Source organism: Oncorhynchus keta, chromosome 19 (genome assembly GCF_023373465.1).
Source record: "Oncorhynchus keta strain PuntledgeMale-10-30-2019 chromosome 19, Oket_V2, whole genome shotgun sequence".
NCBI lineage: Eukaryota > Metazoa > Chordata > Actinopteri > Salmoniformes > Salmonidae > Oncorhynchus > Oncorhynchus keta.
Window position 1 is genome coordinate 46421024 of NC_068439.1, and position 25359 is coordinate 46446382.

General features: G+C 43.4%; 1 protein-coding gene across 5 annotated transcripts in view; it reads right to left on the reverse strand.

Moving 5' to 3' along the window:
* The window catches only part of LOC118398375 (syntaxin-binding protein 5), a 157639-nt gene that overhangs the window by 14836 nt on the left and 117444 nt on the right, over nt 1-25359 (reverse strand). For 3 of the 5 annotated variants that reach the window (XM_052470654.1, XM_052470657.1, XM_052470659.1), the window contains 14 exons: nt 20148-20271; nt 18782-18860; nt 18236-18390; nt 14599-14671; nt 14138-14285; nt 10912-10979; nt 9867-9907; nt 9471-9694; nt 7965-8155; nt 7655-7780; nt 6979-7130; nt 5686-5745; nt 3543-3593; nt 2418-2468 (listed from right to left, as the gene is read on the reverse strand). In XM_052470654.1, coding sequence (XP_052326614.1) covers nt 2418-2468; nt 3543-3593; nt 5686-5745; nt 6979-7130; nt 7655-7780; nt 7965-8155; nt 9471-9694; nt 9867-9907; nt 10912-10979; nt 14138-14285; nt 14599-14671; nt 18236-18390; nt 18782-18860; nt 20148-20271 — 1543 coding nt within the window. The remainder of the gene's footprint in view (nt 1-2417; nt 2469-3542; nt 3594-5685; nt 5746-6978; nt 7131-7654; nt 7781-7964; nt 8156-9470; nt 9695-9866; nt 9908-10911; nt 10980-14137; nt 14286-14598; nt 14672-18235; nt 18391-18781; nt 18861-20147; nt 20272-25359) is intronic. The other 2 variants (XM_052470655.1, XM_052470656.1) reach the window with 2 other exon arrangements.

The window sequence follows — 25359 nt, forward strand, 5'->3', positions numbered from 1 at the left end:
TATGGGTAGGTACACATTGGTGCAACGACAGTGCTTTTTTCACAAATGCGCTTGTTAAATCATCACCCGTTTGGCGAAGTAGGCTGTGATTCAATGAGAAATTAACAGGCACCACATCGATTATATGCAACGCAGGACACGCCAGATAAACAAGTAATATCATCAACCATGTGTAGTTAACTAGTGATTATGTTAAGATTGATTGTCTTTTAGGAGTTAATGCTAGCTAGCAACTTACTGCCACGCAGGCTCCTCGTGGAGTGCAATGTAAGGAGGCAGGTGGTTAGAGCGTTTGACTAGTTCCGTTCCTCGGCCGTCATTGAAAGAATCTGTTCTTAACTGACTTGCCTAGTTAAATAAAGGTGTAATATATATATATATATATAAATAAAAAAAGTATTTTTAAATCATCCACAATTGGTGTCCAAAAATACTGATTACCGATTGTTATGAAAACTTGAAATAGGCCCTAATTAAATCAGCCATTCCGATTAATCGGTTGACCTCTACTATGGACAGATAGTCCAATCTCCGCTGTGGAGCTTTGCAGCTCCTTCAGGGTTATCTTTAGACTCTTTGTTGCCTCTCTGATTAATGGCCTCCTTGCCTGGTCCATGAGTTTTGGTGGGTGGCCCGCTCTTGGTAGGTTTGTTGTGGTGCCATATTCGTTCCGTTTTTTAATAATGCATTTATCCTTGGGATGTTCAAAGATTTATATATATTTTTTATAACCCAACCCTGATCTGTACTTCTCTACAACTTTGTTTCTGACCTATTTGGAAAGCTCCTTTGTTTTCATGGTGCCACTTGGATTGTGGTTCCCCTTGCTTAGTGGTGTTACAGACTCTGGGACCTTTCAGAACAGGTATAGTGAATCATGTGACAGATCATGTGACACTTCGATTACACACAGGTGGGCTTTTCCGAAGGTAATTGATTGCACCAGATCTATTTTAGGGGCTTCATAGCAAAGGGGGTGAATACATATGCACGCACCACTTTTCCGTTTTACATTTTTTTGAAACAAGTCATTTTTTTCATTTCACTTCACCGATTTGGACTATTTTGTGTATGTCCATTACATGAAATCCAAACAAAAATCAATTTAAATTACAGGTTGTAATGCAACAAAATAGAAAAAATGCCAAGGGGAATGAATACTTTTGTAAGGCACTGTATATGTCAACACTTCTCAAAATATTTACCAGACTATATTATCCCTGAATCAGACAGATTTTGCACATTCAAGGTGCTGACCAAATTCCCCTCTCTTTCCCATTCAATGGTTTCTGCCATTTGGGCATCCTAGGAAGTAAATTGTGCTTTTTGTTTTGGGTAAACTGTGCAGATAAAACAAAGTTAAAGGATGTTTTGTTCTGTAGTAGCATCTGTCGGTCACCTATAAGAAAACATTTGAACTTTTTGAAATGACTAATCATAAAATAAACAAATAGAGAAACAGAAAATAGGAAGAGAAAGCTTCTGAACACACACACATACACAGAAAGCTCTATTGTGCAACAGTGTGCTAGTTAGTTTACCATAGCAGTTGGTAAAATATCCAACCAAAATGTGTTTTAGTAGAACTTTTGTTAAGTTCTCTACAATTCATTTTGCTGGGCTTCCCGAGTAGCCCAGCGGTCTAAGACACTGCATCGCAGCGCCACTACAGACCCGGGTTTGATCCCGGGTGGTATCACACCCGGCTGCGATTGGGGGTCCCATAGGGCGGCGTACAATTGGCCTAGCTACGTCCGGGTTAGGGGAGGGTTCGGCCGGGGGAACTCATCGGGGCTCATCATGCTCTAGCAACTCCTTGTGGCGGAGCCGGGCACCTGCACGCTGAACTCGGTCGTCAGGTGAACGGTGTTTCCTCCGACAGAATGGTGCGGCTGGTTTCTGGCGAGCGGGTGTTAAAGAAGCTTGGTTTGACAGGTCATGTTTCGGAGGACGCATGACTCGACCTTCGCCTCCCGAGCCAGTTGGGGAGTTGCAGCAATGAAAAAAGTTTGAAATTGGGGAGAAAAAGGGGGTAAAAAAAGATAGAATAATAATAATTTGCTTTCTGTCCTCTCCACCTCTTATCTCCAGGTGTATCTCAAGAAGTAGCAGAGAGACTGCCAAATGATGATCGTTTGTTAGCCTGACTGAATTTCTGAGGAAATCCATAGGATGCTATCAATTTGGTAGTCGACGGGGCTCTTTGCCAACCCTAGTGCAATATATATACAATAACATCTTATAGAAAACTACATACGGTTCTATTCATGGATAGTAGCCTAACTATGGAACTCATATTATTCCTTTGAGATGCTCATATCGTGAGACCATTTGGACTAGAGGATACAGTGCGAGTCCAGTTTTTTGAAAAAAATGATTTAGAAAAGAAAAATTGTAAACACGAAGTTAAGGCTTACCCAAGTCTGGCTTTAGCTCAGTAGGCAAGCTTAATTTCCGTGACATCTTTGCTGGAAAAAAGAGAACATCCCTCTTTACAAACACACCTAAGCTAACACGACAGGCCATGCAAAGCTAGCTAGAAGCTAGGAGTTGGGGACTAGCAGATAGGACTGAGCTGTGGTTGTGCTTATAGCATTACAATACATACACATTTCTGGGCATTGCTTTATTGTGCTTCATTGGAGGCAAAATGCTTTAGAATGAAACAGAAAGGAAGCATTAGAGCATCAGAGGAAGACAACCCTGTTGAATCAAAGAGGAATGCTGGAACGGACAAAATAACAACAAGGAAGTAAGCTGTCGTACGTCGCACACACAGTGCCCTGGAAGAGAGGAATTGTAGGAACCCCTCACCACAGGAGCATGCATCGAGGACAGGAAGGTAACAGGAAACAGGAAGTGAGCAGGATGGAAGAAGACAGTGGAAGGACAATACAGTGCAAGCAGAGAAGGTGTTTCTCTGGGGAGGCCTACAAGGCACTGTTAGCTAAGTAGTCAGAACTACATTAACTTTTGGAGCCTCCAAAATTACAGTCCATTTCTATTCCTTATTAACTAATGTTACAGACACCTTGCAAACAGAATTGTACACAATTGTATTGTCAGCAAAGACAGCACTTCGTAAAACTGATAATTTCCCTAAATCTACGAGGTAGAGAATGGTAGTGAATATTGCTGCAAAGTCAACGGTGTCGGACAGACAGAACAGATTGAATACAAATAGACTGCTGTGATGTCATAACTACAGACAGACAGACAGCCAATCAGGAGCGGGGGTGAAGGTGGAACAATCGTTGAGGCTGATAAGGACATTTGCCACAGGCACATTTCACGATGTGACAATCGTGCTACAAACATGTAGCATGCAATGGTGGTCTAGGGTATACCGTTATAAGAGTGTGGGTGTGTGAATATTAGTTTAGTGTTTTCTAAGTCAAACAGTGATTCAGTGCCATTGAAGTGACTATCAAACAGAGACAGAGACAAGTTGTTAGAAGAAAACAGGGGAGGACAACTTATTTTATACAGTGTACTATCCCTGACCAAACTACTCCAGGGTTGAAGTCTTTGGCCACTCTTACCTCCTCTACCCCCACTTCCATTGTAGAATTGCTGATGGTTTAACGCCAACACTTTTGGGAGGAAGTAGATAAACGTGCAGTTAGAAACATCCTGGTCCTTTACCATACCGCCTACCAATCACTTTTCCCGAAATGTGTCCATTTGTGGAAGGACTGTTTTTCTGCTTGTTATCATTGTATCTTGTAAACCAATTGGTAGCAGTTTACCTCCATCTTCAGTTTCAACACTACCTGGGTGCCTGCAGAATATTTGTTGACATTGTGTAAATTTTTGCTCAGACTAATTATTTTCTTAGCGGCAAAAAGCTTTAAAGCCTTGTTGACTCTCCCGACGACTCTAGAATCTCAATTAGGAAGAGACATATGCGCAAGTCAAGACTGCATGTGCGATATGCCATCCTCATAAATAGCAGGTGAACTGAGACAGTGTCTAGCTAGCAACACCAGACGTTGGGGGTTGGCGTAGTTGGCTGAACACCTGGAACATAGCTTGCAGTGGGATTTCAGTCTTGGGACCACTTCAAAAAAAAAAAATCTGTGACCTTTTAAAAAGCAGCTCAGCTCTGTGTTTGAGCCTCAATGTCTGTGTGTTAATATCAAGCTCCCAGTAATGAGATGGAACTGGGTTGTTCTCTCATTAGCATGCCTCGTCACCTCAAATGCTAATTTAGCAAAACGAGAATAGATGTCGAGGGCAGGGCATCGAGGAGGCACCTTGTCTTGACAGTAACGATTTGTTTGTGCAAATCTAACAACAGGCAGATGTTTGGATTACGTTGTGTGAAAGGTGTAGTTTGTTGTTGACCTGTTTATGACCATGTTCCATATACTTTAGGTAATAAATAAATATTTAGTATGTCAACAATCTATAATTGAATCGGCATCTCCTAGCTACATGATCCGATCTCACTTGGAACTCAGATGGAAGTTTTCAGTTTCATATCAAATCTAGATCTGCAAATGCCACAGCATTATATGAGTAAAACCCACTGGAAAGAAAACCACAACATCAGGTCCTATAAAAGTCCAAACAAAATATGAGGTCTGGAAGACAGACAATATCCTAGATAGAAAAAAAATAGATTTTGGCAAATCGTAGGATCCTAGAAAAACCTTTTTTCTGATTTTAATGGGATTATTGAGGTTTTCCAAGACTGTAAAGTCCATATAAACTAAACGAACCCTCCTTATATTATATGGATTCTTACCAAATAGGATATGAGTTTATATCTTGGACTGACTTCAGAGTACTCACTAATTCAGTGAGTTTTATGGTCTTTAACTGTCTAGGCCATTCAGAATCATCATGTCTCAGATTTTGATAAAACATACTAAAACAACTGCCAAAATCAATCTGATACATACTTTCTATTTTATTGAAAGTATGACGTGTCAGAGTACACAACTGAGACCTGTAACAAAAGTCAATAAAGTCTGCCTGAAATCAAACTTTCACAGTCAGAGAACTGTAACATCCAAAGGTTTGACATCCAAAGGTGTGACATCTAAGAGAAAACCATATTTACCAATAGCAACCAAATCTCGCTGATGCATTCTAATAGAATTGCATGCAAATACACTATATACACAAACGTATGTGGACACCCCTTAAAATTAGTGGATTCGGCTATGTCGGCCACACACGTTGCTGACAGCTGTATAAAATCAATGTAATCTCCACAGACAAACATTGTCAGTAGAATGTCCTTGACTGGCCTGCACAGAGCCCTGACCTCAACCCCATCGAACACCTTTTAGATTAATTGGAACAGCGACTGCAAGCCAGGCCTAATCGCCCAACATCAGTGCCCGACCGCACTAATACTCTTGTGGCTGAATAGAAGCAAGTCCCAGCAGCAACGTTCCAACATCTAGTGGAAAGCCTTCGCAGAAGAGTGGAGGCTGTTATAGCAGCAAAGGGGTGACTAACTCCATATTAATGCCCATGATTTTGATTTGAATGTTGTTTACACTGAATTCATCATTTTCAGGTTAGGTCAATATACAGTCTTCAAGTGAATCATGCTTATTATCCACAACCCACCTGTTACTAAACAATGGGTTGTGGGTAAAGTCAGTAGGTGTTGTAACTGATGTGGGTACCAGTGTAATGCTAACTCTAACATGCTGAAAGACAGTTCACCTGAAGTGGGGGACTTGCAGCGGTCTTCCGAGGCAGAGCCCTCGTTGATATCACACAGGCCTACAAGCGGAAAATACAGACATTGCACAACATTAGATATCATTATTATCAAACTGCAGAATACATGCACTCTGTCCTTTTCTCCTTTCTGTTTGATAAGGATGTCATGATATGTAGGTTTAATTTGAGTATAGCGCCATTTTCCCTTACCAGAGGTGAAACAGACTAAACAGACTGCTATCCAAGCCATTGCCCTTGTGCTGTGCCATTGCCCAAAACCTTCCTGTACATAGAGCCAGACAGTTCAGACAGACAGACAGACAGACAGACAGACAGACAGACAGACAGACAGACAGACAGACAGACAGACAGAGACAGACAGACAGACAGGACAGACAGACACACAGACAGACACACAGACACACAGACACAGACAGACAGACACAGACAGACAGACAGACAGACAGACAGACAGACAGACAGACAGACAGACAGACTCTAGTCCTGTGGGTAGGACAGACGGCACAGCTGGAGACGTCATTACTGCTCAGACCCCACACTCTGACAGGTGCCAGCCCACCGCTAACCAAAGTCAATTACACCAGATGCTGCACACACACACACAAACACACACTTCTAATTTCCTCATCAAGCTGTTGCTAAGCAACGCAGGTTACAGAGTCATTACACCACAGCAGTTATTGGCATTGATTTGGTGATGCTGGAGACTGTAGTACAATCACTGAACAGAAGGTGGCAGTATGTCATAATGCAGTCAGTGACGCTGCTGACTGTCAATAACACAGTGCTGCACTGACAGGGTGTGTGTAGAAAAGGAAGACGGGCGTTTATGTGTCTGAGTGTGTGTGCCAGCCAGGCACCACAGAGAGAAGATGATGTACTGAATCGTCAAAAGAACTATTTAGATACCATTCAAAATCCTCTCAAGGATTTGCAAAGATACAGAGATGGAGGAGAGGAGACAGAGAACCTCACACAACCTCGTCACCACCACCATTGCTATTTCTTGACTGCCTGCATGTGCATGTGATACAGTCTGAGCAGTCTGTAAGCGCATCTACCAAATATACCTCTCATCCCTATAACATCGTATAATACTGCATCAGTCCTTATCTACATACCTATAAGTAGTAGTTTAATTAAGATGACATAAACCATATCTAGTACTAGACTACAAAAGACTGTACTGAATGTCCATATATAGTACAAGCCTATATAGAGCTATCTGCTTGGTGGTAAATCAGTGACCTGGTAATAGTCTTTTACCATTACCTCCGGAAGGCTGGCGTGTCTTGCGTGGAGAGCGAGGCTGTCTCTGGTAGGGATCGTTAGACCCATACAGCTCCACTGTCCCCAGGTTCAACAGCACTGTCTTCTGGAGGTAGTCCACCACCGCCAGACCATTACTGTTCCCAAACACAATCCTGTTGGAGAGATTAGGGGTAGGGAGAGAAGGAGAAGTTGAGAGAGGGAGATATGATGAAAATATACATGAAATTGGGGTTCAGGTAAGATGTAGCTAGTTCTACCAGAAAGCAAAGCAGCAGAAGTCTCCGTCTGAATTTCCCAGCAGACATAAATTGTGTTGACACGGCTTGATTCCATTCCAGCTTGGCTGTACTAGGAAAATCATATCAAACGGGCCCAAAACCAGCGCTCAAAACCACATTTTGACTCTTTGAATTGAGGACTTGTTACTCATGTTGAGATATCGACCACTCCTTAAAACGTATCTTACTTTTACAGTATCCTTGGTTGGTTTGCACACAGCTCCAGATTTAACTGCCATATTGGGTTGTTTCATTAGGGTGGGTAGCTCAGCATGGCGCTTGTAAAAGTGGGTTTCATATATGTATGCACACATGACTGTAACTTTGGATGTCTAAATGGCATATATTATTATTATTATTATCTCATATAGATACACTGTCTATCACCTTATACTCACAGGCCGTAGGAGGAGTTGAGGGCCAGGCTTGTGATCTGTTGGGGGGGCTCTCCACTCACCCACACCAGCTGCACCACCAAATCTACCTGGTACCCTGGAGACTGCTTTAGAGGGGTACTACGCACCCTACAGATGGAGAGGGAGAGAAAGAAAGAGAGAGGAAGAGGGGGGGTAGCTCCCCACCCAGTTGGATAGCCTATGGGTGGGTAGCTAAGTGTTGTATCCCAAATGCCCACTTTGTTGCAGAGAGGGAATGTGTGTCTGTATGGTAAGTACTGTACGTGATCCGGTGGTGGTGCAGGGTGCATACTTAAGGCAGGGTACGTTGTCTCGGACCCCGTCAGAGGAGTTGCTGCTGGTGGAGGGGTGTGTCGGGGGTCCGGTGGTCTGGGGGCTGGGTGAGGCTGCTCCGGGGGTGGGCAGGTCACGGTCACCCCCTCCTCCCCCCTCTGGAGGGGACTCCATGTCATTCACCTCGTACTGCAAACGCACCTCCAACAGCTGGGGTACACACACATTCCAGAAACTCAATTCTGAAAGTTAAGCAGCCTTTATTTCAATATGACTAAAGTGCCTTCTGAGGAGTTTCTTTCCCACCACTTGAATCAGTGAAAGCTAACAGTGTCTCTTCAAAGAGAGAAGGACTCTTCATCTATAAGGACACCTACAAATGGTCTCAGCATGTCAACCTGGTGAGTGGCTTTGCCTTCTGGTGTGTGTGTGTGTGTGTGTGTGTGTGTGTGTGTGTGTGTGTGTGTGTGTGTGTGTGTGTGTGTGTGTGTGTGTGTGTGTGTGTGTGTGTGTGTGTGTGTGTGTGTGTGTGTGTGTGTGTGTGTGTGTGTGGGGGGGTGATTGCAGGGTCAAGGAGGTGCTCTGAAGTGAAGATATCCCAGGGTTTCTTCTAAGTCCTCCTTCAGGCTACTGGACTGCACCGCCACTCCCCCCCAACCCCACACACACACAACCAATCACCAGGACGTGGGGGCGTGGGTGCGCTGGTGCATGATGGGAGTCTAATTAGCAGTATTGGAATGTGTCTGTGATGCTAATCTGTGCCCTCTTTTCTCTCTACCTCTCTTTCTCCCTTCCTCTCTCTGTATCTGGGGTTGGGGGTAAAGATTGCCCTGTGAGAAGAGAAGCTCCTCTCCTAATTGTAAGATTCACTGCTGTTTAAACTCTGCTCTCAATCTCTCCACAGGTCACATACTTGATCTCAGACAGACCGACAGACAGACCGACAGACAGACCGACAGACAGACAGAAAGACAGACCGACCAAACGCATACCCCCTGACCGACCGACCGACAGACCCAAGGCATCATGGTTAACCAAACGCATACACCCTGACGTAACACTGACATGGCTGCATTAGCGTCATATCATTATCTGCATTCCAACAACTCACGTCAATTCACTTCTCACAGCTGCCGCAAAATAATGATCCACTGGTTAGGTTGTTAACCGTGTGTGTGTGTTGTCATGGCAGCCACATTGTGTTCTTACTGGCTGGAGACTCATCTAATGGGGCATTGGGAGGCCGCAGGAGTGAAGGGGTAAACACTGTCTGTAGGAACAGCCTTCAGGACACAAGAAACATCACTTAGCCACTAATGAGAGAAGGGAGAATCTAGCTGTCTACGGGTGGCTATATTTACCACTACACTGTGTGTCTGTTGTCATGGCATACATACTGGCATACAGGCTACATACAGGCTTTAAGCATAAATAATAAATGGGTATGTTTCTCAGTTTACACTATCCAACAATTAAACATGGTAAGCACAGAGAAATGGTGAACACACACACACTGACCCACCTGTACGACCTCGGTGGTGATCTCCTGCTTGCTGAAGCGGTATATGATGAGGTTGGCAGACACCCCGGCCACACACAGCATCCTGCTCTCAGGACACCAGGCCATGATCTGGATGGCAAACGGGTCCTCATCCACAATCTCTGTGTTCTGCTTTTCCTCCTTATTATTCCTGCTCTTCTCAAACACCTTGGCCGTCTTCAGCTTGTATAGTACCTGGAGCATTACTGGGGGAAAAAACAGGAGAGAGCTCTGTTACGCACCAGGGACATTAGCAGACAGTACAGAGTTGGGAAACTGTGCAACATGTTGACTCCGTGTTGACTTCTGGTTAATCACACTTTAAGGACATCTAGGCCAAGATATTATATGTAAGGAAGTCCGTGTAAAGGCACTTACTTGCAGAAGCATCCCAAAACTTCACAGTCCCATCAGCATGCCTGTGAATTGCAAAGAAAAAGAGAGGAAAAGGGCGAAGAAAGGAGAGTGGGCAGAGAAAGAGAGAGGTAATCATTACGACTTCAGCTTCCTGCACACACACACACACACAGTTCTAATGATTCAGCTTGGCTTCACCTCTGATTATATTCTAGATTCAGCTCTACAGAAGAATACATCGAGAGGAGAGACCATAACACTGTCACTGGCACTTGGTGTCACCCGTTCTCCAATCCCTCTTTATGTTTTTTTTCTTCTTTTTGCCATTTCAGCTGAACAGAGAGCTGGAAACAGAGAGAGATATTCTTGGAATCCATTTTTGGTTCCTGGTAGAACTCTTTTGGGTTCCATGTAGAATCCTCTGTGGAAAGGGTTCTACATGGAACCCAAAATGGTTTTATCTGGAACCAAAGAGTTATACATGGAACTCAAAAGGGTTCTACCTGGAACCAAAGGGTTCTTCTTTGGGAGCAGCCCGAGAACCCTTTTTTTGGTTCTGGACAGCACCTTTTATTTTCTAAGAGTGTACTTTGCTATGCTGGAGCTTTGCCTCAGAGTGAGACGTGGGGAGAATACTAACACAGGGGTGTCTGGGGATGAGAAGAGAGAGAGAGCGAGGCGGAGGAGTGTAAAGGGACCCCTTTTTCCAAGCCCATGACTCACTGTCACTTTGCAAAGTTAAAGTATTCTACACTCCTATGGGGGAGTGCTATCTAGAACCTTAAAGGTTTATTTGGCTGTCCCCATAGGAGAACCCTTTGAATAACCCCTTTTGGTTCCATACAGAAGCCTTTCCACAGAGGGTGGAAAGGCTTCGTGGAGCCAAAAAGGGTTCAACCTGGAACCAAAAAGGGTTCTGGTATGGGAACAACCGAAGAACCGCTTTGGAATCCTTTTTTCTAAGAGTATAAAAGGCTTCTTCTCCCTGTCTCTGAGTTTTTTCCCCATCATGACTGCTAGGCAGGATTGGAAAAGGTAATATGGTTAAATAGAGTTGGTCTCCTACCCAGTGATGATGATCTCAGGGTAGCTCTGTGTGCCAAGGCCCCAGTTACCACCACTTATGGGCCATTCCTGCAAAACACAATACAACAAACAAGACAACACAATAAATGGTCATTATTGAGATTGAAACATACTGTATGTACAGGACCAGTCAAAAGTTTGGACACACCTACTCATTCAAGGGTTTTTCTTTGTTTGTATTATTTTCAACATTGTAGAATAGTAGTGAAGACATCAAAACTATGAAATAACACATATGGAATCATGTCGTAAAGTAAAAAGTGTTAAACAAATAAAAATATATTTTAGATTCCTCAAAGTAGACACCCTTTGCCTTGATGACAGCTTTGCACTCTCTTCGCATTCTATCAACCAGCTTCACCTGGAATGATTTTCCAACAGTCTTGAAGGAGTTCCCACATATGCTGAATGTTTTTCCTTCACTCTGCGGTCAAACTCATCCCAAACAATCTTAATGGGGTTGAGGTTGGGTGATTGTAGAGGCCAGGTCATCTGATGCAGCACTCCATCAGCACTTTCCTTCTTTGTCAAATAGCCCTTACACAGCCTTGATGTGTGTTGGGTCATTGTCCTGTTGAAAAACAAATAATAGTCCCACTAAGCGCAAACCAGATGGGATGGCGTATCGCTGCAGAATGTTGTGGTAGTCATGCTGGTTAAGTGTGCCTTGAATTCTAAATAAATCACTGACAGTGTCACCAGCAAAGCCCCCCACTCCATCACACCTCCTACATGCCTCACAGTGGGAACCACACATGTGGAGATCATTCGTTCACCTACTCTGGGTCTCACAAAGACACGGCAGTTGGAACCAAAAATCTCAAATTTTGACTCATCAGACTAAAGGACAGATTTCCACCAGTCTAATGTCCATTGCTCGTGTTTCTTGGCCCAAGAAAGTGTCTTCTTATTATTTGTGTCCTTTAGTAGTGGTTTCTTTGCAGCAATTTGACCATGAAGGCCAGATTCACCGTGAAGGCCTGAACAGTTGATGTTGAGATGTGTCTGTTACTTGAACTCAGTAAAGCATTTATTTGGGCTACAATCTGAGGTGCAGTTAACTATAATGAACTTATCCTCTGCAGCAGAGGTAACTCTGGGTGGGTTTTCCTTTCCTGTGGCGGTCCTCATGAGAGCCAGTTTCATCATAGCACTTGATGGTTTTTGCGACTGCACTTGACGAAAATGATTTTTGAAATGTTCCGCATTGACTGACCTTCATGTCTTAAAATAATGATGGACTGTCGTTTCTCTTTGCTCATTTGAGCTGTTCTTGCCATAATATGGACTTATTCTTTAACCAAATAGGGCTATCTTCTGTATACCACCCCTAACTTGTCAGAACACAACTGATTGGCTCAAACGCATGAAGGAAATAAATTCTTCAAATTATCTTTTAACAAGGAACACCTGTTAATTGAAATGCATTCCAGGTGACAACCTCATGAAGCTGGTTGAGAGAATGCCAAGAGTGTGCAAAGCTGTCATTAAGGCAAAGGGTGGCTACTTTGAAGAATCTCAAATACAAAATATATTTTGAAAAACACTTTTTGGTTACTACATGATTCCATATGTGTTTTTTCGTAGTTATGATGTCTTCACTATTATTCTACAAGATAGAAAATAATACAAATAAATAAAAACCCTGGAATGAGTAGATCTGTCCAAACTTTTGACTGGTACTGTATACGGAATCTGTGAGAAGATCATTTCAGATGCAATCCAGCTTTCTTACACAAACTATATAAAACATTATGAGAGCATTGGAATGAGACAGGAGGGAAGCAAAAGGAGGGAGACAAATGCCTTCTCTTAGCTACAGCCTGGGCTGATGGGATGTCATTTTGTCTGAGAGATAGAGGGAGAGGGAACCTTTACCACGGTGACAGACGCAGTCGAGGAAAGGGATGAGTAATGCTTAGGTCCTTGTGTGTGAGTGTGTGTGTGTGCGTGTGTGTATGTGTCTGAGAGAGTTTGAATGTGTTTTATACGTTGTTTTAAATGCAGTAGCACATACAAAGGTCCGTGGTATGCCTCAACATTGATCTTTCAGTAAGAACAATTCCCACCGCTACCCCTTAACAAACAGCAGAAAGAAACAGGGAAGGAGAGAAGGGGATGGAGGGAGGAGAGGGTCAGGACATGGTGACATTTCCAACAGCGGGGGAGAATATAACACGAATACAATGACATAAAAAGTGGCAGAACAGAGATACTGTAGGATAGAGGGTAGAATAAAGATAGGATTAGAAAAAATGTAGAATAAATGAATGGATAAATCCATACATTTGAAAAGAAAAAACATTCAGGAGATAGGATTGGAATGTAGAATATAATGGGATAGATTATATACTGTATAACTTTCCACGTAAACAATGATGGGATATGATGGTATAGCACATAACACAGTACTGAACATTAGGTAGGGCCCAGTCAAGGCCGGCCCTGGGCATAAGCGACATAAGCTGGCACTTAAGGCTTCTGGCTGCTTAGGGGGTCCACAACCCAATTATCATTTTAAAAATGAGGAACTCAGCAGGGGTCTCAATTTACTGATGAGAGTTAGATAGTGTAAATGTTAGTAGTGCTTCAGCATTATTCCTCTTGTAATGTCAGTCACTGATTGGTAAGTTAGTCTAGCCAGCTATCTACACCCTGTAATAATCATGGCGGAATTACTGACCAGGCCCTTTGTGCCAAGGGGCCCTGACCTCCAGGGGGCTCCCATTGATTGTGTTAGTCACGCGCACTCAGCTATCATAATGAGCATAAGTCATCGCAAAATGTGTAGAATTGCAGAAAATGTACATTAAAACTGCACATTTTCTCTCCACCCGATGACAACATTTGTAGAACTGTAGGAAATTAACTTTACAACTGCAAAATGTTCTGTCCGCCCCATGGCACAATGAGTAGAATTGCATTAAATTAGTTTTAAAACTGCAAAAAATACATCTCCGCCCCATGGCAAAATGTGTAGAATGGATAAAAATGTGATTTAAAACCACAGCATTTTTTCTACGCCTCATGGCAAAAATGTATAGAATTGCAAGAAATTAAATGTATTTTTATTTTTAAATCTCCTTTGTCAAGAGGGGGACAACTAAAATGTTTTACCCGTTAGGTGGGGGACCCCACCTATTGCTGAGGGCCGGCCCTGTGCCCTGTAGCCGAGAGGGTGTAGTATAGAGATGTGTGTCCCGTACCTTTTTGCTGTAGCCCTGTCGCTTCTGTCTGGAGCCAACAGAGTAAAGTGCGGGTATGAGGTCCACAGGGCAGTCAGCATAGTACTCACAGCAGGTCACAGGAGACTCGTGGATGGTCAGTGGATAGGGGTTCTCGAATATGGGGTAACTAGGAGAGGGGAAATGTTGACTCAATAGTTTTTTTCAGGACAGAGTAGCTCACAGTTTTAGTCCCTATGATGCTAGGCCATGTACAAATCATAGAAACTGTAAGAGATGCACGCAACAGAATGGAAATGAATGAAAGTACAGAATCGAACAAGTATACTTCCTGTGACATAGTTATAACAGTATGTAGGCAGTAATAACTGTTGTATTTTAAATGAAGAGGAGCATTAAGGACGTCTGAATAGTACAGTATCTACAAGTACATCCTTTATGTTGGCAGCATGTTCCGTCTGTTAACATGTGTTCAGACATACCCATTTTGTGCAAGGTCGATCACCACTAAATCCTTTTCTAGAAGGACCACAACAGCATAAGGTTCCTGAAAATCTGCACAGAAAACAAAACAACACAATTAAAGATGGAGGTCTTTCATCATCACAATGCACTATAGGTAGTGTATATTCACTGGAAATCTGCTCCTCTTCAAGAAGTTGACAAAATTAGCTTGGGGCTTGGTACCATAGGGATATATAGCAGCATTTAGATTGCATAACAATATCATACTTACAATGAGTTTAGATGTTTAGATGATTATGGAACACCATTTGGCTAAATAAAGCTTTGGATGAAGATGAACTGAATTGAGGAACATGAGAGAATATGTCAGACCTGAAATGCCTATCATGTACATAACGCAGAACAATAGCAGTATGTTATTGGAGGTGGTTGGATGAAAATGTGGTTTTCATTTGTTAGCGTCTGAGTGAGCAAGAGGTCGATGTGTGTGTGTGTTTCTGTGTGTTTATGTGTGGGCGTGTGTGCGTATGTGTGTTGGGGTGCATGCATGCGCGTGTGTGTGCAGAGAGAACAGTGTGTGAGCTGGAAGCCTTGAACATGTATTCAGTGTCTTCACTTCCGGGTCAGTACAGCGACAGGCTGTAAGTCCCCATAGAAACACATTGTAAACCAGGGCAGCCACAACCTTGACAATCAATGTCCCTCTGCTCTGTCTCTCTCCAACTCCCTCTTGCCTTCTCTCACTATCTCCTTTTGTCCGTTTGAATGTTTCAGACATTCTCTAAGTGTTTCTCGTTCTTTGGTGTCTGTCGCTATGTCTGTCAGTCCATCTATGTCCAGCTGTCTGTCCGCCCATCAATATCTGTTAGTTTGTATATCTCTCTGTCATTGATCTGTCGCTGATCTTTCCGTATGACCACACAAAAAGCCTAATTTCCATAATTGAATTTGTTCCCTTCCATATTCATCTCCTCCTCCCTGTCTCTTAACAGTAACAGCAGATTGAGCCGCTCGTGGAGTAATCAGCCCAGTATTGTTGCAATAACGAGATTAAATCAAAGTCCCAAAATCAGGTTGTTCACCATGGTCATCATCACGTAACCATTGTCAGATCGTCTGCTAATCCATTTCCTCGAGCCCCAACACCATCGCCAAACACGACAGACACACTTCAAGCTACACACACACACTTCAAGCTACACACACACACTTCAAGCTACACACACACACTTCAAGCTACACACACACACTTCAAGCTAATGTACACACTCTTTGAATGATTTTATTTTATTTTATTAGGATCTCTTTTAGTCCCCATTTGGACTAATCTTCCAAGAGTCCTTAACATTAAAATACAATTTATAATACAAACACACTTTCACATATAACACACTATTACAAACATACATAATACACTAGCTAAATGACCCCAATAGATACTCAATCAAAAAAATATTGATTCTTCATCTACTATAGTCCCACAACATTTCTATATACTATATTTAAATTGTTTTTAAATAATGTTTAAACTTATATATTGAAAGGTTTCTAGTTTGCTCAGTTAATTTATTCAATTTCTTTATTGCTCTAAATCGAAATGTTCTTTTGCCCATTTCTTTTTTCTGTCTGGATAATGCATAGATGGTGGACAATCTATTCCTAGTATTTACGGAATGTCTGTCTCTTACCAACTGAATACCATTGTGAATAGAACTTGGCCGTTTTAAATTATGTATATTATAAAATAAGATAAGCATGTTCTTTTCAATTATCTTGTCAATTGATGACCAACCAAGAATGAGCTACATCCACACGACTTAGCCCCCATTTGCTGCGGTTAAGATACAATCACATCCTCTTTACACCCATTCACACATGCATAATGACAGTAAACTGCCTAGGGAGGATTATGTCATGACAGAGATTGAATAGTTTTGTGACTTGCTTTAATATAGTATGATTTAATCCAAGGATGAAGTTATTCCTTTAAACGTCATTGACACGCGTTTCATCGTCTATCGTCTGAATACAGTATGTACAACCTTGGTCAAGCAGCATCCTAAAATCCAAGATTAGCCGACTGTACTTTGAACCAGCAACTGACTGGAACATCAATCTTTTCCATCAACCCAAAACAACAAGCATCAAACCAGAATATAAATTATAACATCAAACCAATTCATAAATTATAGTTTGTTGTGAGAGACAACATAGTAGCTATTTCCACTGTAGTAAATATTTATCGCTATTATTCAACGCAATCTACAAGTTCCTTGCTCAAGGGCACATCGGCAGATTACCAATTTATCCCAGGGATTCAAACCAGCGACTTTAAGGTTACTGGCCCAACGCTCTTAACTGCTAGGCTACCTGCACCCAACACACTGCTTTCCCCCCTTGAAGGACACTTTGGCTGACGGCTGAAACTTCTCTACCACCCCTTAATCTGGGGCTAACCGATTTACAAAAAGTGCATTTAAATAAGGAAGCTGAAACCTCCATCCAACCTTAACCTAATTCATTTCTCAAGCCTTAATCAGAGGCTACCTGGAGCTATAGAGCAGGTAAAAATAACAGCTCCTCTCTGACCCAGACAACCAGACACTTCGGCACAAGATGTAGAACTCCATTCTCTTGAATAAGGTCTATACCTACCTCCACTCAAAGGGTCCCAATTAAATACACACATCTTTATTAGCAAACGAAACGAAAACAAGACAATAAAGTCAACACCTCTGTCACTACATAATGATCTTGAGAACAGAACATCCAAAATCATCACCATCAATGAAAACCCTTTCCCAAGGGATGTCATCTCACCAAGGACAGGGCATTGATGTAATAACGCAAAAAGGTCACACAGCTATTGTGAACCAGGGAGAAAATACAAACATAACATTCATTGTACTGTATATTGAATGCAGAGCATAACCCTCCCCTGGGATATGTCATATTCATCACAGGAGCAACAGACACACACACACATACACACATTCACTCTTCGTTTGGAGAACAAATGGAAAATTCAACAGAAAGGTCAAATGTCAACGTTGAGAAAGGCGAGGACACAACGTATTATTAGTCCAACTGGAAACACAACAACAACGTTGTCAGTGTAGTTGCTAATTAAATTGATTCCACTCATAAACACACTGCTGCATAGTGGGATATTTGCAGATAATGATATAGCAAGCATACACACACACACACACACACACACACACACACATACACACACTGAGGCATACTGGGATATTTGTAGATAATGATATAGCAAGCATACAAACACACACACACACTCATAATAACACTGAGGCATACTGGGATATTTGTAGATAATGATATAGCAAGCCTACAAACACACACACACACACTGAGGCATACTGGGATATTTGTAGATAATGACATAGCAAGCATACAAACACGCACACACACACACACACACACACACACACACACACACACACACACACACACACACACACACACACACACACACACACACACACACACACACACACACACACACACACACACACACACTCATAAACACATTGAGGCTTACTGGGATATTTGTAGATAATGATATAGCAAGCATACAAACACACACACACACACACGTACACACAAGTGCGCTTGCACAGGATGACTGACCGTTAGGGTATGGCGTCTCACAGAGCGTGAGGAAGTCTACGATGGGGTAATCCATTTCCAGCACGGCTGTACTCTTCCCATGCATCACCGTCAGACATGGCCGCCGACCCACCGTGTCATAAGACAGCCCTCCGGACAGGATCATAAATGGGTCTCTGTATAACACAAATAAACCACACACACACGCACACATAGACACACACACAGGAGACACATGAACACAAGGAAACAAGTCCACATGGAAGGCTATGCCATATTCATTCACCTATTCATTCACCTCTTCTAGCATGGCAGGCCTGTGTGTGTGTGTGTGTGTGTGTGTGTGTGTGTGTGTGTGTGTGTGTGTGTGTGTGTGTGTGTGTGTGTGTGTGTGTGTGTGTGTGTGTGTGTGTGTGTGTGTGTGTGTGTGTGTGTGTGTGTGTGTGTGTGTGTGTGTGTGTGTGTGTGTGTGTGTGTGTGTGTGTGTGTGTGTGTGTGTGTGCGTGTCTGTGTGAGTGTGTCTGTGTGTGTGTGTGTGCGTGTGTCTGTGTCTGTGTGTATTATTACCCAAGTCTAGTGGTCTTGTACTCTACTTTGAGGATGGGTTTGCAAGGCTCTGGCTTCTTTCCATCCTTGGGCTGTTTTCCTGAAATAGAACACGGACAGACCAATTTAGCTTGTCACTTCCCTTCTTTATTCCCCTCCTGCTCTGTGCTTCTTTCCCTCTCTCCTCTTTTCCCTTGCTCTCACTCCTCTACTTTCCGATTCACTCTCTCTCTCTCTTCCCTCTTCTTCCACCCTTTTTCCCGGGAGCTGCACTAATACCCAGTGCAAGGCTTTGTGTGCGCCAGACTCAGGTCTATCCATCAGAGAGAGGGAAAGAGAGATAGATTTGTGTATAAATTCTAGCTATGTGCACAGAGGCCAAATGAAGTAAACCTAAGAGTTAGTCAAATAAGTCTCCGCTATCGAGGAAGAATTTCATCATCATTTATTTGAATGATTTACAGTTGTTACCTAGCCTGAATTAAATTACTTCAAGGAATACTTTTTTAATTTCACATAAACCTGACACACACATTTTGATAATTGTTCATTAAAAACTCAAGTGATTATGCATGCAGCAGTGGAAGAAAGAACTAATTCAAAGCAGTTCCAATGGAATCCTTTCCCAATTACACCATACACAACAACAAAGAAACTGCACGTTCAAAAAGGGCTTCAAACAGGTTTCCATTGCTTTCTCTCGCCCCCTTTCTCTTGTTTTTCTCTCTTTTACCTCTCTCTATGATTTCTCTCTGTCTCGCTTTATTTCTTATTTTGTGAAACTGCTTTGAGAGGTGAGGAGAGGTACAAGGGTGAGGATAGAGAGGGGAAGAGAGGTATATAGACAAGAGGCATATCTCTAATAGCGCAGACTGGTTAATCCAGGGTAAAAACAGAAGACAGCCAAACAGTGTGTGTGTGTGTGTGTGTGTGTGTGTGTGTGTGTGTGTGTGTGTGTGTGTGTGTGTGTGTGTGTGTGTGTGTGTGTGTGTGTGTGTGTGTGTGTGTGTGTGCGTGAAAGCAACGTGCGTGAAGGCTATGTGCGTGTGCATGAAGGCTATGTGTGTGTGTGTATTTGGATATGTTTGTGTGTGTGGTGTGTGTGTGTGTGTGTGTGTGTGTGTGTGTGTGTGTGTGTGTGTGTGTGTGTGTGTGTGTGTGTGTGTGTGTGTGTGTGTGTGTGTGTGTGTAGGGACAGACATCTAAGCGGAGTAAACATTTAACGAGGGAGTAAATTAAACCCTTGATCACTGGTTGAAAACCGGAGAAAAGTTATGAAGACAGGTTGCAAATTGAAATTAAATCGGGGGTGAAATGTGACAGCATGGTGTGAATGTGTATGTGTGTGTGTGTGTGTGTGTGTGTGTGTGTGTGTGTCCAACCTTACCGTGTGGGGTGATCGTCTGAAATGGCTTGCCCTGGCCCTTAATGTTCCATATGGTGAGCGTTCCGTCTGAGTGACTACAGGTGAACTGCTTGCCCTCATGGTGCCAGGCAACCGAGTGGATCGCCTAGGAGACCACAAGAAGCAGGAAGTGAGGGACAGGAAGCAGGGTGTCAATTAATCAAAGTGGGACAACATTTGTACCAGGTACAGTTGAAGTGGGAAGTTTACATCAAGTCAAAATCAAATAAAATTGTATTTGTCACATACACATGGTTAGCAGATGTTAGTGCGAGTGTAGCGAAATACTGGTGCTTCTAGTTCCGACAATGCAGTAATAACCAACAAGTAATCTAGCTAACAATTCCAAAATTACTACCTTATAGACACAAGTGTAAGGGGATAAGAATATGTACATAAAGATATATGAATGAGTGATGGTACAGAGCGGCATACAGTAGATGGTATTGAGTGCAGTATATACATATTAGATGAGTATGTAAACAAAGTGGCATAGTTAAAGTGGCTAGTGATACATGTATTACATAAGGATGCAGTAGATGATATAGAGTACAATATATACGTATACATATGAGATTAATAATGTAGGGAACATTATATTAGGTAGCATTGTTTAAAGTGGCTAGTGATATATTTTACATCATTTCCCATCAATTCCCATTATTAAAGTGGCTGGAGTTGAGTCAGTGTGTTGGCAGCAGCCACTCAATGTTAGTGGTGGCTGTTTAACAGTCTGATGGCCTTGAGATAGAAGCTGTTTTTCAGTCTCTCGGTCCTAGCTTTGATGCACCTGTACTGACCTCGCCTTCTGGATGATAGCGGGGTGAACAGGCAGTGGCTCGGGTGGTTGTTGTCCTTGATGATCTTTATGGCCTTCCTGTGACATCGGGTGGTGTAGGTGTCCTGGAGGGCAGGTAGTTTGCCCCCGGTGATGCGTTGTGCAGACCTCACTACCCTCTGGAGAGCCTTACGGCGGAGCAGTTGCCATACCAGGCGGTGATACAGCCCGACAGGATGCTCTCGATTGTGCATCTGTAGAAGTTTGTGAGTGCTTTTGGTGATAAGCCGAATTTCTTCAGCCTCCTGAGGTTGAAGAGGCGCTGCTGCGCCTTCTTCACGATGCTATCTGTGTGGGTGGACCAATTCAGTTTGTCTGTGATGTGTACGCCGAGGAACTTAAAACTTACTACCCTCTCCACTACTGTTCCATCGATGTGGATAGGGGGGTGTTCCCTCTGCTGTTTCCTGAAGTCCACAATCATCTCCTTAGTTTTGTTGACGTTGAGTGTGAGGTTATTTTCCTGACACCACACTCCGAGGGCCCTCACCTCCTCCCTGTAGGCCGTCTCGTCGTTGTTGGTAATCAAGCCTACCACTGTTGTGTCGTTCGCAAACTTGATGATTGAGTTGGAGGCGTGCATGGCCACGCAGTCTTGGGTGAACAGGGAGTACAGGAGAGGGCTCAGAACGCACCCTTGTGGGGCCCCCGTGTTGAGGATCAGCGGGGTGGAGATGTTGTTGCCTACCCTCACCACCTGGGGGCGGCCCGTCAGGAAGTCCAGTACCCAGTTGCACAGGGCGGGGTCGAGACCCAGGGTCTCGAGCTTGATGACGAGCTTGGAGGGCACTATGGTGTTAAATGCGGAGCTGTAGTCGATGAACAGCATTCTCACATAGGTATTCCTCTTGTCCAGATGGGTTTGGGCAGTGTGCAGTGTGGTTGAGATTGCATCGTCTGTGGACCTATTTGGGCGGTAAGCAAATTGGAGTGGGTCTAGGGTGTCAGGTAGGGTGGAGGTGATATGGTCCTTGATTAGTCTCTCAAAGCACTTCATGATGACGGAAGTGAGTGCTACGGGGCGGTAGTCGTTTAGCTCAGTTACCTTAGCTTTCTTGGGAACAAGAACAATGGTGGCCCTCTTGAAGCATGTGGGAACAACAGACTGGGATAGGGATTGATTGAATATGTCCGTAAACACTCCAGCCAGCTGGTCTGCACATGCTCTGGGCCTGCAGCCTTGCGAGGGTTGACATGTTTAAATGTTTTCCTCACGTCGGCTGCAGTGAAGGAGAGTCCGCCTACACTTAGGTTGGAGTAATTATTAAAACTCGTTTTTCAACCCCTCCACAAATTTCTTGTTAATAAACTATAGTTTTGGAAAGTCGGTTAGGACATCTACTTTGTGCATGACACAAGTAATTTTTCCAACAACTGTTTACAGATTATTTCACTTTCCTTTTAAATTTTATTTTAATTTTACCTTTATTTAACCAGGTAGGCCAGTTGAGAACAAGTTCTCATTTACAACTGCGACCTGGCCAAGATAAAGCAAAGCAGTGTGACAAAAAAAATCAACACAGTTACACATAAACAAACGTACAGTCGATAACACAAAATAAAATAAAAATATAAAATCTATGTACAGTGTGTGCAAATGTAGAAGAGTAGGGAGGTAGGCAATAAATAGGCCGTAGAGGTGAAATAATTACAATTCAGCATTAATACTGGAGTGACATATGTGCAGATGAAGATGTGCAAGTAGAGATACTGGGGTGCAAAAGAGCAAGAGGATAAGTAATAATATGTGGATGAGGTAGTCGGGTGTGCTATTTACAGATTGGCTGTGTACAGGTACAGTGATCGGTAAACTGCTCTGACAGCTGATGCTTAAAGTTAGAGCAGGAGATATGACTCCAGCTTCAGAGATTTTTTCAATTTGTTCCAGTCACTGGCAGCAGAGAACTGGAAAGAAAGGCGGCCAAAGTAAGTGTTGGTTTTGGGGATGACCAGTGCAATATACCTGATGGAGCACGTGCTACGGGTGGGTGTTGCTATGGTGACCAGTGAGCTGAGTCAAAGCCAAAAATGTTTGGCGGCATGAGAGGAGGAGGCTTTGTTGCAAAATAGGAAGCCGATTCCAGATTTAATTTTGGATTGGATATGCTTAATGAGTCTGGAAGGAGAGTTTACAGTCTAACCAGACACCTAGGTATTTGTAGTTGTCCACATATTCTAGGTCAGAACCATCCAGAGTAGTGATGCTCGTCGGGCGGGAGGGTGTGGGAAGGAATTGATTGAAGAGCATGCACTTAGTTTTACTAGCATTTAAAAGCAGCTGCAGACCACGGAAGATGTGTGGTATGGCGTTGAAGTCCGTTTGGAGGTTTGTTAGCACAGTGTTCAAAGAAGGGCCAGATGTATACAGAATGGTGTCTGCATAGAGGTGGATCAAAGAATCACCCACAGCAAGAGCCACATCATTGATATATGCAGAGAAAAGAGTCGGTCTGAGAATTGAACCCTGTGGCACCTCAATTGATTTGAAACACTGAACTCTGTCTGAGAAGTAGTTGGTGAACCAGGTGAGGCCGTCATTTGAGAAGGCTATTGAGTCTGCTGATAAAAATGCGGAGATTGACAGAGTCGAAAGCCTTGGCCAGGTCGATGAAGACGGCTGCACAGTTATGTCTTTTATCGATGCCGGTTATCATATCGTTTAGGACCTTGAGTGTGGCTGAGGTACACCCATGACCAGCTCGGAAACCAGATTGCATAGTGGAGAAGGTACGGTGGGATTCGAAATGGTCGATGATCTGTTTATTAACTTGGCTTTCGAAGATTTTAGAAAGGCAGGGCAGGATGAATAATGGTCTATAACAGTTTGGGTCTAAGGTGTCTCTAAGGGATGACTGCGGCAGCTTTCCAAACTTTGGGGATCGCAGACGATACGAAAGAGAGGTTGAATAGGCTAGTAATAGGGGTTGCAACAATTTCGGTGGATCATTTTAGAAAGAGAGGGTCCAGATTGTCTAGCCCAGCTGACTTGTAGGGATCCCGATTGTGAAGCTCTTTCAGAACATCAGTTGTTTGGATTTGGGTGAACAAGAAGCGGGGGGTTCTGTGAGGGGTGCTGAGGTGTTGGCCGGGGTAGGGGTAGCCAGGTGGAAAGCATGGCCAGCCGAAAAAATGCTTATTATTGAAATGCTTTTTTTAATGGGGCATGCTTAATTAATATGGAGAGGAAATCACTTTTGAAGAGCAACCAGGCATCCTCTACTGATAGGATGAGGTCAGTATCCTTCTAGGATACCCGGGCCAGGTCGGTAAGAAAGGCCAGCTCGCTGAAGTGTTTTAGGGAGCATTTGACAGTGATGAGGGGTGGTTGTTAGACCGCGGACCCATTACGTACACAGACAAAGAGGCAGTGATCACTGAGATCCAGGTTGAAGACAGCAGAGATGTATTTAGAGGGCACGTTGGTCAAGATGTTAGCTAAGAGGGTGCCCATGGTTACGGATTTTGGGTTGTACCTGGTAGGTTCCTTGATAATTTGTGTGAGATTGAGGGCATCTTGCTTAGATTGTAGGAAGGCCGGAGTGTTAAGCATATCCCAGTTTAGTTCACCTAACAGTACGAACTCTGAAGATAGATGGGGGCAATCAATTCACATATGATGTCCAGGGCACAGCTGGGGGCTGAAGGGGGTCTATGACAAGCGGCAATAGTGGAATTTTAAAAGAAGAAGCTCGGATTGTTTGGGCACAGACCTGGATACTATGACAGAACTTTGTAGGCTATCTCTGCAGTAGATTGCAACTCTGCCCACTTTGGCAGTTCTATCTTTTTGGAAAATGTTACAGTTATGGATGGAAATTTCAGGATTTCTGGTGGCCTTCCTAAGCCAGGATTCCGACAGGGCTAGGACATCCGGGTTGGTGGAGTGTGCTAAAGCAGTGAATAAATTCAAACTTAGGGAGGAGGCTTCTAATGTTAACATGCATGAAACCAATGATTTTACGCTTACAGAAGTCAACAAATGTGAGAGCCTGGGGGAATGGTAGTTATGCTGGAGGATACAGGGCCTGGGTTAACCTCTACATCATCAGAGGAACAGAGGAGGAGTAAGATAAGAGTACTGCTAAAGGCTAAAATAACTGGTTGTCAAGTGCGTTCGGAACAGAGAGTAAAGGGGGCAGGTTTCTGGGCACGGAAGGATAGATTCAAGGGATAGTGTACAGACAAGGGTATGGTAGGATGTGAGTACAGTGGAGGTAAGCCTAGGCATTGAGTGACGAAGAGAGAGGTTTTGTCTCTAGAAGCAGCATCTAAGCCAGGTGCGGTCACCGCATGTGTGTGTGTGTGTGTGTGGGGGGTGGAACCACCGGGCTAGGTATATTGAGTGAAACAGTGAAA